Here is a 15,865-nt window from a genome sequence, read left to right on the forward strand (position 1 = left end):
TTGTCTATGCCTCATTGCCAAGAAAATCCCACTGCCACCTCTGTCCCTTCATCTCTCAGCTCTCTCTCCCTATAGCAGATGAGTTCACTATTTACATCCTACCCGTGCTTCACTGGTCACACAGAAGCAAGCAAGCGTTAACCCAACCCATGCAGATCTGTTGTTCACATCCTTTAAGACACTTTTCAATGTAAGATGTCTATACCTGGGTTACTGTAAACAAAGATCAATTGTGGTTAAAATCAGCACCAAAGCTTACCACTAATGATAACTAGTAAAACGAATGGTGTTACCGGACATTTTCAAGCACCAAAGCTGCTGTATGTCACTTTTTTCATAGATAACATAAATTATTATATTTTGGTGATGATAAGCCACACAAGAATTACCTAAACAAGCACTCTCTATGTGCAAGTGCAAACTTAGCTCAAATAATAAAACAAAGCATTTTTTTTTAACAGGATCTTCTACAGATAATTTAAAGGCCGTTTTTGTCCTTCGTGCCCTGGACACTTTTTAGTAGTGAATCCACATCTGGGTGCTGGCTAAAAGTAGAGATAAGCTGTCTTATTGGCATTAGTTTAGGAATGAATTTTATGGAAGCCCCAAACCTGGCTAGAATCCACCATTCCTTGTAGCATGATTCCCCCCCCCCCCCCCCCCCCGCTATGACGTGGGAACCATGAAGAACAAAATTAATTTGGAGGCAGAAGGAAAAAGATTTTATTCCCATTCTCTACAGAATACACGCACCCCAACTTGTCGGTATCAGTCATTTTCAGGACAAAATGATACACAAAGTCCTTGCTGTTAGCATTTTCCTCCACACTGCATTGGGAAAAGGGTCCGAAACACACACACACACACACACACACACACACACACACACTCATACACACACCCTGTGGAAGAGGTAGCTAAAGGTTCTTTCCACAATCTCATATTTAGAAGCCCACTTATGTATTTAGAAAAGAGAATGCTCCTGCGCACAGTGAGCTGGAGCAGCTTCCGGGAGTATATCTAGAGAATTCTCCCAACACATCCATTCGGGTTCTGTCACCTCTGATGCTTGCCTCCATTTCTGGCAACTGCAAGCAATTTCTAGTGGTGTAAACGGATGCTGTTCATCATCTGCTCCACAGCCATTCTTCTTTTATGCTTGCCTTCTCAGAAGTTCTCAGTAGAAAGATGCTTGAGGAGTGTTGACTTTGATGTTAATCAATGAGATTTTCAAACTGGAGGCTGTGCAGGATACCCTGAGGTAATTGATTATTATATACATTATAGGTGCATTCATAAAACATTACCAGCCAATATGGGTAAAGACTGGAAAAGTTGCTGAATGTATAGGGATGACGAATCAGTAACCGATGACTGTGAGCCAATAACTCTTATACCAATCACATAGCATAGCAGTGTTCGAGAAGTGGAAAGGGTATTAGGTTTAGTTAGTCTGATTCTTTTCCATGGCAAATGTGACATAACATCCTACCCTTTGGAATTATTATATAGTTACCGTTGCTTTTGTGCTACCCTGTCATGAAGGGCGCCGTGCAGCAAAATGAAAACTCGCGCTCCCTGAAATGTTTCAGTATCCTTCACCTTGTGCTAACAGATGAAAATTCGTTTTGTGATGTATTTACCCTAGAACCTAAGTCTCTTCAACTACAAACAAAGAATACTAGTCTAGTCTAAACTAGTCTAGTCCAGTCTAGTCTAGTCTATCTATGCTAGGGACAAATATATTTTTCCCTTAATATAGTCACATCCTTGCACAATACAAAGTCTATTATTATAGACTATGCCACAGTATACTGTAATAGTGTACTATACTATATATAGACTATACTATGTAATAATAGACTTTGGAATATACAGGGATGTGACTATATTACGGGAAAAATATGTTACCTATTTTCATAAATGCTGAATTTTTGGAGGTGAGTTTATGAGATAGGACCTGTACAAATTGCGATATTTAAAGTGTTGTGACATTATGCTTTTTTACTCTGTGTTTATATATTTTTCTTTATATTAGTGATATTACATTAAATTAAGCATGTAACTTGTCTTTCCTTCACCTCACTTTTACTCATGGCACAGATGTCCATTTATTAACAGTAGTATTATTTTTAATGGAATGCTTTTTACATTTTTACCTTTGAAATGTCGCTGTGCGATTATAATCATTTAATAAATATGTATATTGGTGGTATAGCATTAGCAGTACAATTTTTATGAAAGATGAAAATACATTTTCATCAAGGGTAGTGTGAGTGACAGCATGTTTAAAAATGACCACACACTAAGTCTATAGACCTGAACTCCTGGAGTCCTCATTAGCTTTGCTGACTTCCCCTGGCTATGCCATGGCCTCACAATGGTCTTTTGAACTATTTCAAAGTGAAGCTAATATTTTCACTGAAGGGATGTCCATTACTTGTATTATTGTACTGATTCATTTTATTTCCTCTATTTGTTGGGCTACAATATATAAAATATTGCCGTGGGCTGGGCACAGAGCTGGGCACGGGCACATGGTTGGGGACTGAGTAGGAATCAGCCTCCCCTAGCATCAGGGAGGCATCAGGTGTTGAGACATGTGAACCGAGGGCCATGTGCAGTTATTATGAGCCGTAGCACTAGGATCTGGACTCCAGATCCTGGAAGCTCAGGGAAAGTGCTAACATGATGTTTAAGCGAGAGTTAAGGAGATGTAACTGAAAGGAGACGGTTTCTTAGCAGGTGGAATACTATCTCCCAGTCAGCTCTAGGATACAACTTAGCACACCACTCTGGGGCTGTCGGTGTCCTGCTTGGCTGAAAATGGAAGGGCTTTGGTAAGATATGCATGAAGGAAACTCAGGTGTTTCCACAAGTGAGCTGAGGACATGTGCATTAAGTGAGTGGTATAGTAAATTTACAGACAGATTGATTTGGCTGTGCTGTGGGTATATCTTAATCTTCACAGAAGTAATTGGTGTAAGATTTTGTTTGTTTGTTTGTTTGTTTTCACAACAGCTATTTAAACTTAGAGTATTTTTCAATGAATTAGGGAAGGATTTCTAAATATGTATCTCCAAGAAAACACGCAGGAAATCTGAAGATGTAAACTCAGAGGCTCAGATCATAGAATTTCTACATGAAATTTAACTTGAGTTTAATTGTTCCATTAAATTATTCTTTGATTATGGCTTGCCTCAATCTATTCTCATATATTTTTTTCTTTGCTTGAGTTTATAATGTGTATAGGAGGCTTAAACATAGATGATAAACCTTGCCATGACAGTGAAGAATGCATTAACCATGACTAAAGTTAATTTTTGAAGGTGAATTCTTCCTAAAGAATATTGTCATCTCATTCAATCCTGTACATTAATACTAGGCCATGACCTAAAGCATTTTGCAGTAATATATAACTTTGAAAGAAAAAATCAGATGGACTAAGAATTCTTGTAATTTAAATTGTATTGACTCATTCAGTATATGTGGGTTTAAATGCTGGGTCCCTGAATGGGTACATATGGTTTTCTACAACATTATAGAATATATATAGCTATTATTTTTGCCTCCTTCTTGAGAGACAGTATACAAACAAACAACACCAACAGTACTGAAAGAAAATTAGTGGGAAGATGAAAGAAAAGCCATGAGTATGTCACCAATGTCGTTCTGTTAAGATTACTTGAGAATTTTGAAAATTCATATTGTATTTTAAATCTTCTTCCTTTAGTATGTTCTTTAACTGAGAAATCCATTTCCCTTTATACAGTATGGAATGTGTGCGTTATTTTGAAGGGGGTTGTTGGCCTGTCTTTCCTGAGCATCTTGGCTCTACTGCCGCCCTCTGACTTGGGACAGGCAACAGCCCCTGGCTGAAAAAGGTGCTTGGATTTATTACAGCATTTGAAGCAGTGTGTTTTAAAGATCATGGTCCCTGTGCACAAGTTTCAGAAAGCCACCTCCTGCCCTTTATTAATTGCAGAAGAAATGCCTTGGGATGAGGGCTGTCTGTTTTAGGAAGGCCTCCCTCCCATCAATCATCTGTGAAATAGAGACTGATGCTATTTACCTGTGGGCATCTATCTTCAGTGAATAGTGGGAATTAAAGCAATTATTACAAATTAATGACTCTATGAGTTGTAAAAGGTTGGATATTACGGAGTTTCATTGTCATGGAGGCAGACAATTAGTGAAATATACACTTGTGGACTGCACTATAGATCTTGTGACATTTCCAACCACTCTGCCTTTTATTGCTTCTCTCCCCGTTGATACCATCAGAGTTGCAGTCATGGTTTTACAGATGCCCACTGAAACAGCAATATTTTAGAGCGGAGAGAATAATTTTTCATAAAAGCTTACATGCAGTTCAGTTTGATTAGATTCTTAATCACTCTTACCTAGACTTGGCCCCTGTACTGAATCAGTCTGAACTAGTTTACGGCTATTGAGCTTTGAACAGTAAATCCTAAGTTTTCAAGTGAGCTGTCATATAATTTAGTAGGAATGCTGATCTGCTGTTATCAAGGTCAAAAACAAGCACTTTGTAAATTGGTTTATTGTCTATCACCACAGGATCACCGGATTCAATTGTAGAAATGGCTAACTTTGAGTAAGCAAAGATGAGAGTGGGATTACAGCAGCGATAAAACTTGAAATTGATCGTCATCTGTGGGTGAATTTGTCGGAGGCAGTTGCTTTGATGGATGCAATACGGGTCACAAAAAGCAAAAGAAATAAGTCAGCCTGTTGGTCCGTGGGGCTGCAGAAGGTTATGGGAGCTGGAGAGTTATGTGGCTCGCCTGTGTTTGGCAAGCAGTTTTGAAGGAGCTTAACTAGACCTTGCCGGGTTGGTCCATGAAATCTGGGCAGAGGGGACAAATAAGAGAAGATGCCACTTAGGATGTACGATAAATGGCATCTTTGAACATCAGTATGTGAAGACTGAAGACATGGATAGACCCTAAAGTAAGGGTGACAGGTGTGTGAGGAGGTCTGATATTTGCAGCATGCTAATGAATGTCACTTAAATTTCTTGTTTGGGGTTAGTGGCCACCCTCTCCTCAGAGCACTGAGAGCATTCGTTTTATAAACACATTTGAAATAAATTACCGTATGTAAATACTATTTTGGAAAGCAAGAAAATGCCTTCTTGTAAATCCATGGATTCTTTTTATATGGATGAAGGGGACATAGATGAAGTCAGTTAAACATGTCTGAGTGGGCATCCGCTATTTGTGGTTCATGAGCATGCACTAATGGTTTGCTGTCCTCCGTACCGTTCTTCCTTTCTCTCTGTCTGCAGTGTTAAGTTACAACTTTCAGATGTGTAGACCAGAATCACCATATGAAATATATCATATAATCATCCTAATACATACCTAACACAATGTACCTATGGCAAAAAGGTTCCAAGAAACATGCTTATTTGTATGTTGAACTCTGAAATGTTCATTTTGTATTTTTAAGCTTGATTGCTAGTTGTTCCCTGCTAAAAGATTTCGGTTCCTGCCTTTTAGAAGATGTTAGTCAGGGCAAAGAATTTAGGTGCAATTTCCTTTTTCTTTTCTTTTTTCTGTTTTGGTTTTTTGAGACAAGGTTTCTCTGTGTTGCCTTGACTGTCCTGGACTCACTTTGTAGACCAAGCTGGCCTAGAACTCACAGCAATCTGCCTGCCTCTGCCTCCCTAGTACTAGGATTGAAGGCGCGTGCCACCACGCCTGGCGCAATTTCTATTTAGGTATGCCTACTTGAAATGGACCTTACAGACACATGGGCAATGGAGATCAAATAAGCAAGAAAATATCATCTCACAGACCGTATAATTAAATTTTTTATGTGCATCGAAGACTGGGAGATGTACAGGTAACAGATATGTGCTCCCATACAACCTGCACTCATGCTAAGGGAAGACAGAAAGATGGGTGTGATTGTCTACGTTACGCTGGGATACTTCAGTATACCATCGCTTAACATTAAACTCAATAACTATCAGGTTACTCATGTATTGTATGCATGGGAGAAGTGAATAAGTGAATGAATGGATGAATGAATGAATGAATGAATGAATGAATGAATGAATGAGAATCTCATGCACTCTAATAAATAGTGTGCTGTTTTTGCTTTGATTTGAGGTTTTGTCCTTTTATAATACGATGACACTTATGGCTTCATACATGTTAGATAAGCCCTCTACAACTAAGCCCCACTCCCACCTTGTCTTTATTATAAAAATTCTCTCAAAACCTAGACTTAAACAATTATTCCTAGGAGGGAGTAAGAAGGTGGGACAGCAGTGAGGAGAAACAGCTGTCCGTGGACTATGGCACCTTAGGTAGTTTATTCCTTTAGTATCAAGTAAAACTTTTTGCAACTATACTTTCTGTGCTGGGATATTGGCCACTCTAAAAATTAGTTGTGTCTCCATGGTACCTCTAGCACAATAAGTGCACAGCCATGACTGATGGTCACTCTCAAAGTGCAGGAGAGCCTATGTCTCTGTCTTCTGCCATTCTGAAAGCATATACACAAGGCCATCCCTCTTCTGTGCAGAACAGTTTGTCACTATGCCCTGACAGTGGCCAATGATGGTGAACCAAGTTTTCCTAGAGAAAATGGGTATTTTAACCATAGGTCTTTAGGTAGATTTTGAAATGGTAGATTTGCATAGTTTAGGGGCTTTGCTATTGGACTCAGGGCTTAACTAAGGGGAGGATTCGAGCAAACACCAACCATGCACATCACTTTCAGCTTCCTTGTTACCATTCTAGTGATGGTATGGCCTGGCTTTGGTAAGTAATGGTCAGATTATTAGTTATTTGGAGAATCTATTACTAATCACAGCAATTACTAAAGCTACATAAAGGATGCAGTGGCAGGCAGGGTATTGGAAGGCTGGATACTGGCTTAGGCTGCATAGCTACCTTATGAGAAAAGCCAGTCATACCGTATAATGCAAACCTGTCTCAAATATGCAAATCAGACATAATGCTTGCCAAATCAAAGCAAACAACTATAATGTATACATTTATAATTAAGTGACTCGCCACTAGAACAGAAGTAGGGAGACACAAATCTCATTCTTTTCTGCCTGTTTTCCTGCCAGTCCCATCCCCAGCCCTGCTGGATCTAGTGAGGCCATGTTCTATAATAGATGTGCCTGCACACGCTTTCCCACGGTCACATCTGGAAATGCCATGTTGGCTGCTAGAAATCAGCTACGCTGGAAATACTTGTACGATGGCAATTTGTGTGATTTGGAAACTACACAGGATGTGTACTGCTTTTAAATCAAACCCCTCCGAATAAAAATCTGTGGTGCTAATAGGGAATACTTAATAACACAACACTGAGTGCACCCTTAATCTCTCAGATATCACTATTGATTGACACTGAAAGGAACATGTTCCTAAGCCATGGGTCAAACTTATACTAAGCCTGGGCAATTGGAATGAGCATCAGTGTGGGAAACTAAGAAATGCTCTGTATTGCGCTGAGGTTCCTAATGCTTCTGTGTGTGTGAGACAGCTCTTCAGAAAACCAGAATCAATGGTATAAAATGCTGCACATGTGCCTTTGCACATATGTAAACACACACACACATGTTAAGGTTGCTTTGAGAGATTGTCTTGTATTTAATAAGAAGACCCAGATTGACAAGTTCACAATCTGCAGGGCATCATGGCAACCCAAAGCCTGAGGTGAGGGTTGAAGCTGCAAGCTTGAGGAAGAATACTTTTCTCGATGCCACCTCAGTTCACTCTGACAATCTTTCTAAGGATTGGTTAAGGATTGTAAGATTCTTCTTTAAAAACAGCTCTTTACAGATGTTAACTGCATCCTCCAAATGCCTTTACATCACCTCCTAGCTTTTCGTTTGAACCCAGAAGTGCTGTACCCCAGGACACAAACTTAAATATTCCAGTGTCTCAATAATCTGTCCATGTCATTTTAGGTCAGAGAAACATGAACTATTTCATTTACTTTCCAGTCCAAGTACACGGTGAACGCTCTAATGATCTTAGCAGCCATTTAAGTCACAATACATTATGAAATACTTTAATTATTACTTGTCATGATTTTGTAGTAAAACATATTAACAACAGCGTCATAACCTGTGTCCCACCACGCTCACTTGTGCTCTCTGTTATAGTTTTCTCTTGCTGTTTCTGAACTGAATTGTAAGGGAAAACTTTGCTATGCAGGGATTTAATGCCATTGAAAGGAATGTAATCTATCTGAATCTGAGAGTATAATCTACCTCCGACAAGCGCCTTTATGCTCTTTCCTACAGAAGTCAACATTCCCTCAGTTCTCCAGTGAGCCTTGCTATAAGTTAGCATGGTTACTGAGTTACTATTTAATGTATGTTGGCTTGTGGAATCACATTATTGTGGTTTATTATTATTCCTGTGACATACAGCTATAATTTTGCTGGGCTGAATTCTGTAGAAAGTCACATATATTGAAGCATATCAAGTTTTCTTCTGAGATGCTTTTCCATTATTGTGGGAGACATACATGAGAAATGTTTGCATAGGAGTGTTTGTGATAGCTATCCATATATCTTCTGGAATATCTTCTGTTGAGGTAGTATTATGTGTGTATACATTTAAGACAAGCAGAAAATGATTTTATTTTAAATTGACCATTTTTTCAGTGGTTCGGCATATATATATATATACATATATACACACGTTTGTGTGTATATGCATGTCATATACACATACATGTAAATTAAGACACAAAGAAAACATAGTAAAACACTGAAGTTGGGAATCTAGCTAAAAAGTGTGGAAGAGTTTCATTATACCACTTGGCTACTTTTCTTTAGCTTTGGGATTTCCAACACAAGGATGCAGATTTCAAGAATCATGTAAAACTAATTTATACTGTTTACAAGTAGAAATACTGGCAATAAAGTGATAGTTCAGGACAGTGGAATTCTGGGAAGGGTAAGCTTATGAGAGGGAACCTCACAGAAGCTTCCAATATGAATGTTGGATATTCCTTTCTAGTTATTACTTTTATAGTCTACACATTTTTTCTGAGTATGTTTTTCCAAACAAGGAAAGGTTAGAAAATGAAATAAAGTATTTAATTTTTTCATTTATTTATTTAATCACTTTGTGGCCTGACCCTAGCCCCCTCCTTTCCTTCCAGTCACAACCTCACGTCCCCTTCTCCCATTCTCCCCTTTTTTTTTTCTTCTCAGAAAAGGGAGGCCCCTAAAGGTTATCAACCCAACCTGGCACCTTACGTCACAGCAGGAGTAAGGGTGTACTCTCCCACTAGGGACTGACAAGGCAGCCCAGATAGGTTGCCAAAAGGGATGCAGAGGCAGGCAACAGAGTCTGAGACAGCTCCTACTCTCATTGTTAGGGTACCCACAAGTTGACCATACTGCATATCTGTTACATATGTATAGGGGGTCTAAATCCAGTCCCTGCATGGCCTTTGGTTGGTTGTTCAACCTCTGTGAGCCCTCATGGGCCCACGTTAGTTGACTCTGTAAGTATTCTTGTGGTATCCTTGACCCCTTGACCCCTCTGGCTCCATCTATCCTCCCTCCCCTTCTTCCACAAAACTCCCTTAGCATGGCCTATTCTTTGGCTGTGTGTCTCTGTATTTGTCTCCATCAGCTGCTGGATGAAGCCTTCCAGAAGACAGTTATGTTAGGCTTCTGTCTGCAAGCATAGCAGAGTATCATTAACAGTGTTGAGGGTTGGCTCTCTCCTATGGGGTGGTTCTCAGGTTGGGCCAGTCTTTGGTTTGCCATTCCATCAATCTTGGCTCCGTCTTTACCCTGCTTCTTATAGGAAAAAAAAAACTACATTGATTATGAATTTCACACCATTCACCCCAATCCCACTCATCTTCCCCTCTGTTCATATGACCCTCTGCCCTTGCAAACCACCCCCTCAAAAAATAAAATCATAAAATAATGATCTTGTCTTGGGTGCTGTAGTGCATCACAGTGTGCCCCACAATAAACCCTTTTGTCTACATTTCTTTCCTTGCAAATGTTAATTGTAACAAGTCTTTGGTCTGGTTAGAAGCCTCTGGCTTCCTCTACACTATTTATTTATTTATTTATTTATTTATTCATTTATTTATTTATTCGAGACAGGGTTTTTTTGTTGTTGTTGCTTTTGGTTTTTTTTTTTTTTTTTTTTTTGGGGGGGGGGGTAGCCTTGGCTGTCCTAGACTCACTTTGTAGACCAGGCTTGCCTCGAACTCACAAAAATCCTCCTACCTCTGCCTCCCGAGTGCTGGGATTAAAGGCGTGTGCCACTGCTGCCTGGCTTCTTTTGTACTTTTAATACTAGATCCTCACTGGAACTCCTCTCATTTATCCTGTTGTTGCCCTGTGTCATGGAGATTCTATAGCGTTGGATTTGCAGGATCAGGATTGGCCCTTTCACACTCCAGCAGATCAGAGATGGGGTAGACGGTGGTGAAAACTAACTCAAAGCTCTGAATCTGGGCCTGGGATTTAGCTGAGTTGGTCATCCTGCCTGCTCTTTTGTGCCTGCACCACCACGGTGAGCTCTCCACCACTGCCCCAGCTTGCTTACCCAACATCAAACACAGCAAGGGGCAAGGTTAGCTCTTCTCTTCTCATGCTCTCCTGCTCTCAGGGTCAGCTCACCTGCATCTTTGCCACTAGAGTCAGCTCTAAAGTGTTTCCCACCAAGGTTAAGGGCCTGCTTTCCCGAGTGTTGCTGCAGGTCAGGGGTGAGGTCAGCTCTCCTGCTCTCTTGACCTTGGGGCCAGCTCTCCCACTTGGCACAGGTGATTGCAGGGAGAGACTCAGGAGAGAGAAGTTGACCAATTTATTAACAGTGCAAAAATTTCATAGAGCCAAAGTTAGATGACATATTGGGAAGGATGTCTGCCTTTTATCCTGCTGACATCTAAGCCCTTATCATACCCATGATCCATATGTCTTATGTCTTGTCCACTCTGAGCAGAATATCTTCTGTCATCATTGTTGTCCCTACACACTAGACTCTTTAACGCATGAAAATTAGCCATCTTATGGACAATGTGTCTATGACCTATTGTCTGCATCATCTAGGGTAGTATGTTTGAAATTCTCTTTGTGTAATACTGGGGATCAAATTAAACAATTAACTTCTTGATTGTATTTTTAAAGGAATATTTTTGTAAGGTGCTTAGTGAATTTTTAGAAATACACGAATTAGCATTTAAAGCCCTTTACCAGGAATCTGACATCAAAGGATACAGCAGTAGAGGTGATTTGAATGAAGCCTTCAACAGTAGAATATTAATTTAGTTTTCTCATAGTAGTGGGAAAGTTTGAGCATTTGTTATGATATTGATTAATGTCCCTAAACAATAGCTGCCTTTAAATATATGAAAGGGTCATTTATAATAAACTTTATAATTGAAATTAAAAAAAAAAACTCATTTGAATTTAAATTCATGGAAGTAAACTGGAACCAATCACTTAAAAAAAAGTGATGGTTGTTTTTTTTTTTTGCTTGGCCATACCTGGTTGTTGTATGCCATAGTTTTAGGAGGCTGTTGTTAGTCTCAAAAAAAAAAAAAAAAAAAAAAATCTCCCCTGTGAGAAACTGTAGTTAAGCCTTAACTTATTCTAGAATATGCTCACATACTCTCATTGTTTCCTTTGATGATTTGCCCCATAATCAATCTGACTAGTTTTATAGTGGAGAAACACCAAATGATAGGCATTTGTGGCTCTCAAACGTGTATTTAAGTTCAGCACAGTGTAAACAATGACGGAACTCTGAAGATGGCCAGATGCAAAGAAAATGCTACCCCATCATCAGACAGCAATGTGAGGTTTATGAACAGAAGCCCTTTGTAACATCCTGCTATCTTTAAATATTTTAGCTTCTGATCTCCTGCCTGCTATCTAGAAAGAGCCTGGATACTAATCTTTCTCAGGGTTCTCAGTTCTCAATGTCTAGGTAATTCCAAAATGTAGTGGCCTGGAGTCTGAGATGTCACTCATTCCTGGCACATCACTCCTGTTGCTTGCTTGGGATTCTCACTCTGAGGTCCCTGGGTTGTCACTTGTGAGCTCAGAGAGTTTATGGTAGCAGACCTGCAGAGGCTAGCTCACTTGGTTAATGAGGTTCTGCTGTCTGTTACCCTTAAACACTGTGCCACTCACCAAGTCTAATTTTGGCAGTTTTCAGACCCAGGGCCATGTTTGGAGGGAGTGGGATTTGCTGGGATCAAATTTCTGCTGTCACTATAGCATCTCGGTGTGGAAATGAGCATCTGGGCTAGCTTTGGGGAAAAGATATTGTAAACCTTGACATGAGTGAAGAGGACATGGAGAGGAGGGACAGCCTTGTACTTTATTTCTTAGAATACAGAGGACAATTTTAGATCTGAGTGTATGCCCTTGAGTTCATTTTTCAGCCTCCTGTAACAGAACCCTTCTTCTGTAACTGAATATTAGCACATTTACTTTAAAATTTTGAGGATCAAAAAGTTCACAAATTTGCTGGCATTAACTCTACTTCCCCAAGAAGGGTCAACATATGTCTTTCCTCTTGCCTGTGCTTTCCTCAGATCTTACAGCCGTGAACCTATATAGCCACTTCCACATACGGCCTGTCAATCAGGGATTGATGACTATGCATACACTTAAGGTTTCAGCTGTGCATTCTTTCATTTGTGGCCACTTATGATAATTTTCATTACCATTAGCAGGCTCTGATGTGTCTAGCTACTCTCTAATTGAGATAAATGATATATCTAATTATATATCAGATATGTTATAGAGAATCCAAGGCAGTTTGATAAAGGAACTTGATTGGGAAATCCTTAAAGACCACTTTTTTTTTTCTCTTTATAACTTGTAGCTTTAAAATTACCACTATTATACTAAATACTCCTTAGTGCTCAAATTACTCAAGCTGAGAAAATTTTCATACTATGGGTTATATCTAGTTTCTTCATATGGTGAAATAGCTTTTAGCATGATCAGAGGAACTTAAATGATTTTATTATTTCAGGCTGTTCAGCCTCTATCGTAACTGCGTTCATAGCATTCTAATGTTGACAGAGTCCAAGAAAGTATGCAAAGATTACCATCAGCTCCGCTGTGTTGCTGGCATTTTATCTACTGATACTTCAATTTGAATTTCATAAGACTTCATTATAATACAAAATATTATTCTTTGATATTTTCCCAGCTGTACTCACCAGATCTATAGAAGCAGGGGTTGGAATTGATTTTGACAGAGGGGTCATGAAGGAAACACACTAATGGACGCTTACCCAAACATGACCTCAGAGCAAAGCAAATTTTCCTAAGCTCCTTATATTTATCTGTGTGTGTATGTGCTTGTGCATGTAAGTGCATTTGCACCCATGTGCGTTTGCCCCCATGTGTACTTATACCTGTAGTTTTCTGTATGTAAGAACCTTTCTTACTTTCCTGTTGTGGTAGGAGATTGTTCTTGAACATAAGGAAGTACCTCAAAGGCCAACTCATTTCCTTCAAATTGCCTCCTTGCCCGGAAGACCCACAGAAGCACTGATTGAAAAGCCTGCAGAGAAAATGTAAAGCTCTACAGGAACAAATAGAAGAATATTGGGCCCTTTCCTGATGGCACAGTGGCCTTGTTTTCTATGCTCAGACAAGACTTTGAGTGGCTGTGCCATGTCAATTTTGTTGGGGCCTCAGAGTAATTCTGTCTGGGGTGCGGTCGTGTGAGGTGATTTTGGGGCATATGAGAGTGTGATCACCCCACTGGCTTTTGGAGACCATGAGCAACTCCTTTTCTTTCTTCTTATTTGACCATATCCCTTCCTCCAGCACATCTCTAGAACTGCTTGGTTTTTAAGACCAACTTCCAGTGTATTACAGAATACTTAAGTATATAGAAAATATAAAAATGACAAGGTACAATGTGTCTCTTTCTATAAAATTCTAGTCCCTCCTGGGGACAATGAACCTGAACTGAATGTTTTTGTTTGTTTGTTTGTTTGTTTGTTTGTTTTACTTTCAAGAATGATACATTTCCTTGTTTGTTGGTAAAGTTATATGAGATTTGAATGATCTCATACCATCTTAGAAGTCACATAAATTCTACCTTTGATATGTTGACTGGGGAAAACATGTCACCCAGGTCATGTTTTCATAAGAGGCTTAAGTATCAAACTGCTTATGGACGTGTGAGACACTCTACACTTCACACTAGGCTGCAAGGAACTGTTACTTGTCCCATTAAACATTTTATGTTAACTTAATAGTCACAGATTTAAGTATTCTCTTCATTTGATTTCAATGGCCCAGAGTGACTCTTACATCAGAGAGTGAATTTTGGTTTTATATAGCAGAATGTTGAGTCCATTTTCTTTGTCTTTCTAGACTTTCTGATAAACATTTCTGGCACAGTCTGAGCCACCTACACTGGAAATTCACATTTTTTACAGTTAAATTTCATTTTAATTTAATCTAGAAACATATAAAATTTTCCTTGCCATAACACAGCACTAAAGAAAGTAATGTCAAAGGAAATGTCCCAGCATCAAACTGGCTGCATTAAACATAAGACTTTCTCCCTTACTTCTACATTTCAGCATGAAACAGGAATTAGTTAAACCTATTTGTGGCCTTTCCCTCCCAGAGCAATTTCTATCTGACACGAGATGCCAGTTGAAGACTGTGACACAAGAGGTCACCATTAAAAATGCCTTCCCTTTCACCCCTGCGCTCCCACAGACAGCCTGGCAGGAACACACAAGCATCTATTGCCAGCATCTATTGCCCCTGCTGCCTGAACAGACTGTGGTGATGGGAATTCAGAGTCATTCACCTTGTTGACATTTCCAAAGACAAGCACACTTAAGACTGTCTGGTACCTCTTGTCACTTGGTGGTGTCATTTGGTACATTTCAAATAAGGAAGGAAAAAAAAAAAAAGGTGTTTTGAGAGCTTCCACACACCTGCACGTAGTTATATGGTGGGGACAGAGAGCAAATATCAAGTTTAACTTAAGTCTCACAGGCCTTTCGGGTGGTAAGTACACAGGTGCTGAGATCCACACTGAGTCCAGGCAGATGGCTAGGGAGGAGAAGGGACAGGTGTGCCCAGAATTTGAATAAAATCTGCCCAATTTACCTAAAGTCCTTGACATTTTATACGGATGTTTCCTTTCTTTTCCTTGCAGGGGAGCACTTGCGCATCTGTCCTCAGGAATATACGTGCTGCACCACAGAAATGGAAGACAAGTTAAGCCAACAGAGCAAACTGGAGTTCGAAAACCTTGTAGAAGAGACGAGTCATTTTGTACGCACCACGTTTGTGTCAAGGCACAAGAAATTTGATGGTAGGTGACCCTGGGAGCCCTTCACAGTGTTTTTTATACAAGGCTTTTGCTTTCCTGGGAAAAACATTCTTAAGACAGAGGTTTGCATTCCTTCTCAAACATGTATAATCCTGTCTGTGTATACGAAAGGCGTGGACATTCGTGACAGTATACTGTTTTATAATAATGTCATGGACGAAGACAATCTGAGTGACCAGAACTGCCTTGTTCTTGGTGTTCTGTCTGAGAGATTGCTCAGCAAAATGAAACTCACCATTTCATTATTTGCGTGATCTTATTTCAAGTTTTCTTACGCTTCACCTTGCCTTCGGTTTTCCAGTGGGAAGTTTCCTTTGAAAAGTCTTGTCACTTAAAATGACTTGCTCTACCATATTCTTTTAAAGAGGGCAGACTTGTCTGAATGACAGCGACAGGGTCTCCTTTATTTCAGTGTTTGCCGTGCAGTAAAGTGGCACACTGTGTACACAGGGGCGGTGCGTTCCACAAAGGTTTTCGACCCTCCTTTCATTTCCAGATCATAA

The 15,865-nt window shown here is 39.7% G+C and overlaps 1 protein-coding gene across 2 annotated transcripts in view; it reads left to right on the forward strand.

Moving 5' to 3' along the window:
* The window catches only part of Gpc6 (glypican 6), a 1,044,456-nt gene that overhangs the window by 262,130 nt on the left and 766,461 nt on the right, over window positions 1-15,865 (forward strand). For both annotated transcript variants that reach the window (XM_051160960.1, XM_051160961.1), the window contains exon 2: window positions 15,186-15,344. In XM_051160960.1, coding sequence (XP_051016917.1) covers window positions 15,186-15,344 — 159 coding nt within the window. The remainder of the gene's footprint in view (window positions 1-15,185; window positions 15,345-15,865) is intronic.

The sequence above is a fragment of the Acomys russatus genome, chromosome 18, assembly GCF_903995435.1.
Source record: "Acomys russatus chromosome 18, mAcoRus1.1, whole genome shotgun sequence".
Lineage (NCBI taxonomy): Eukaryota > Metazoa > Chordata > Mammalia > Rodentia > Muridae > Acomys > Acomys russatus.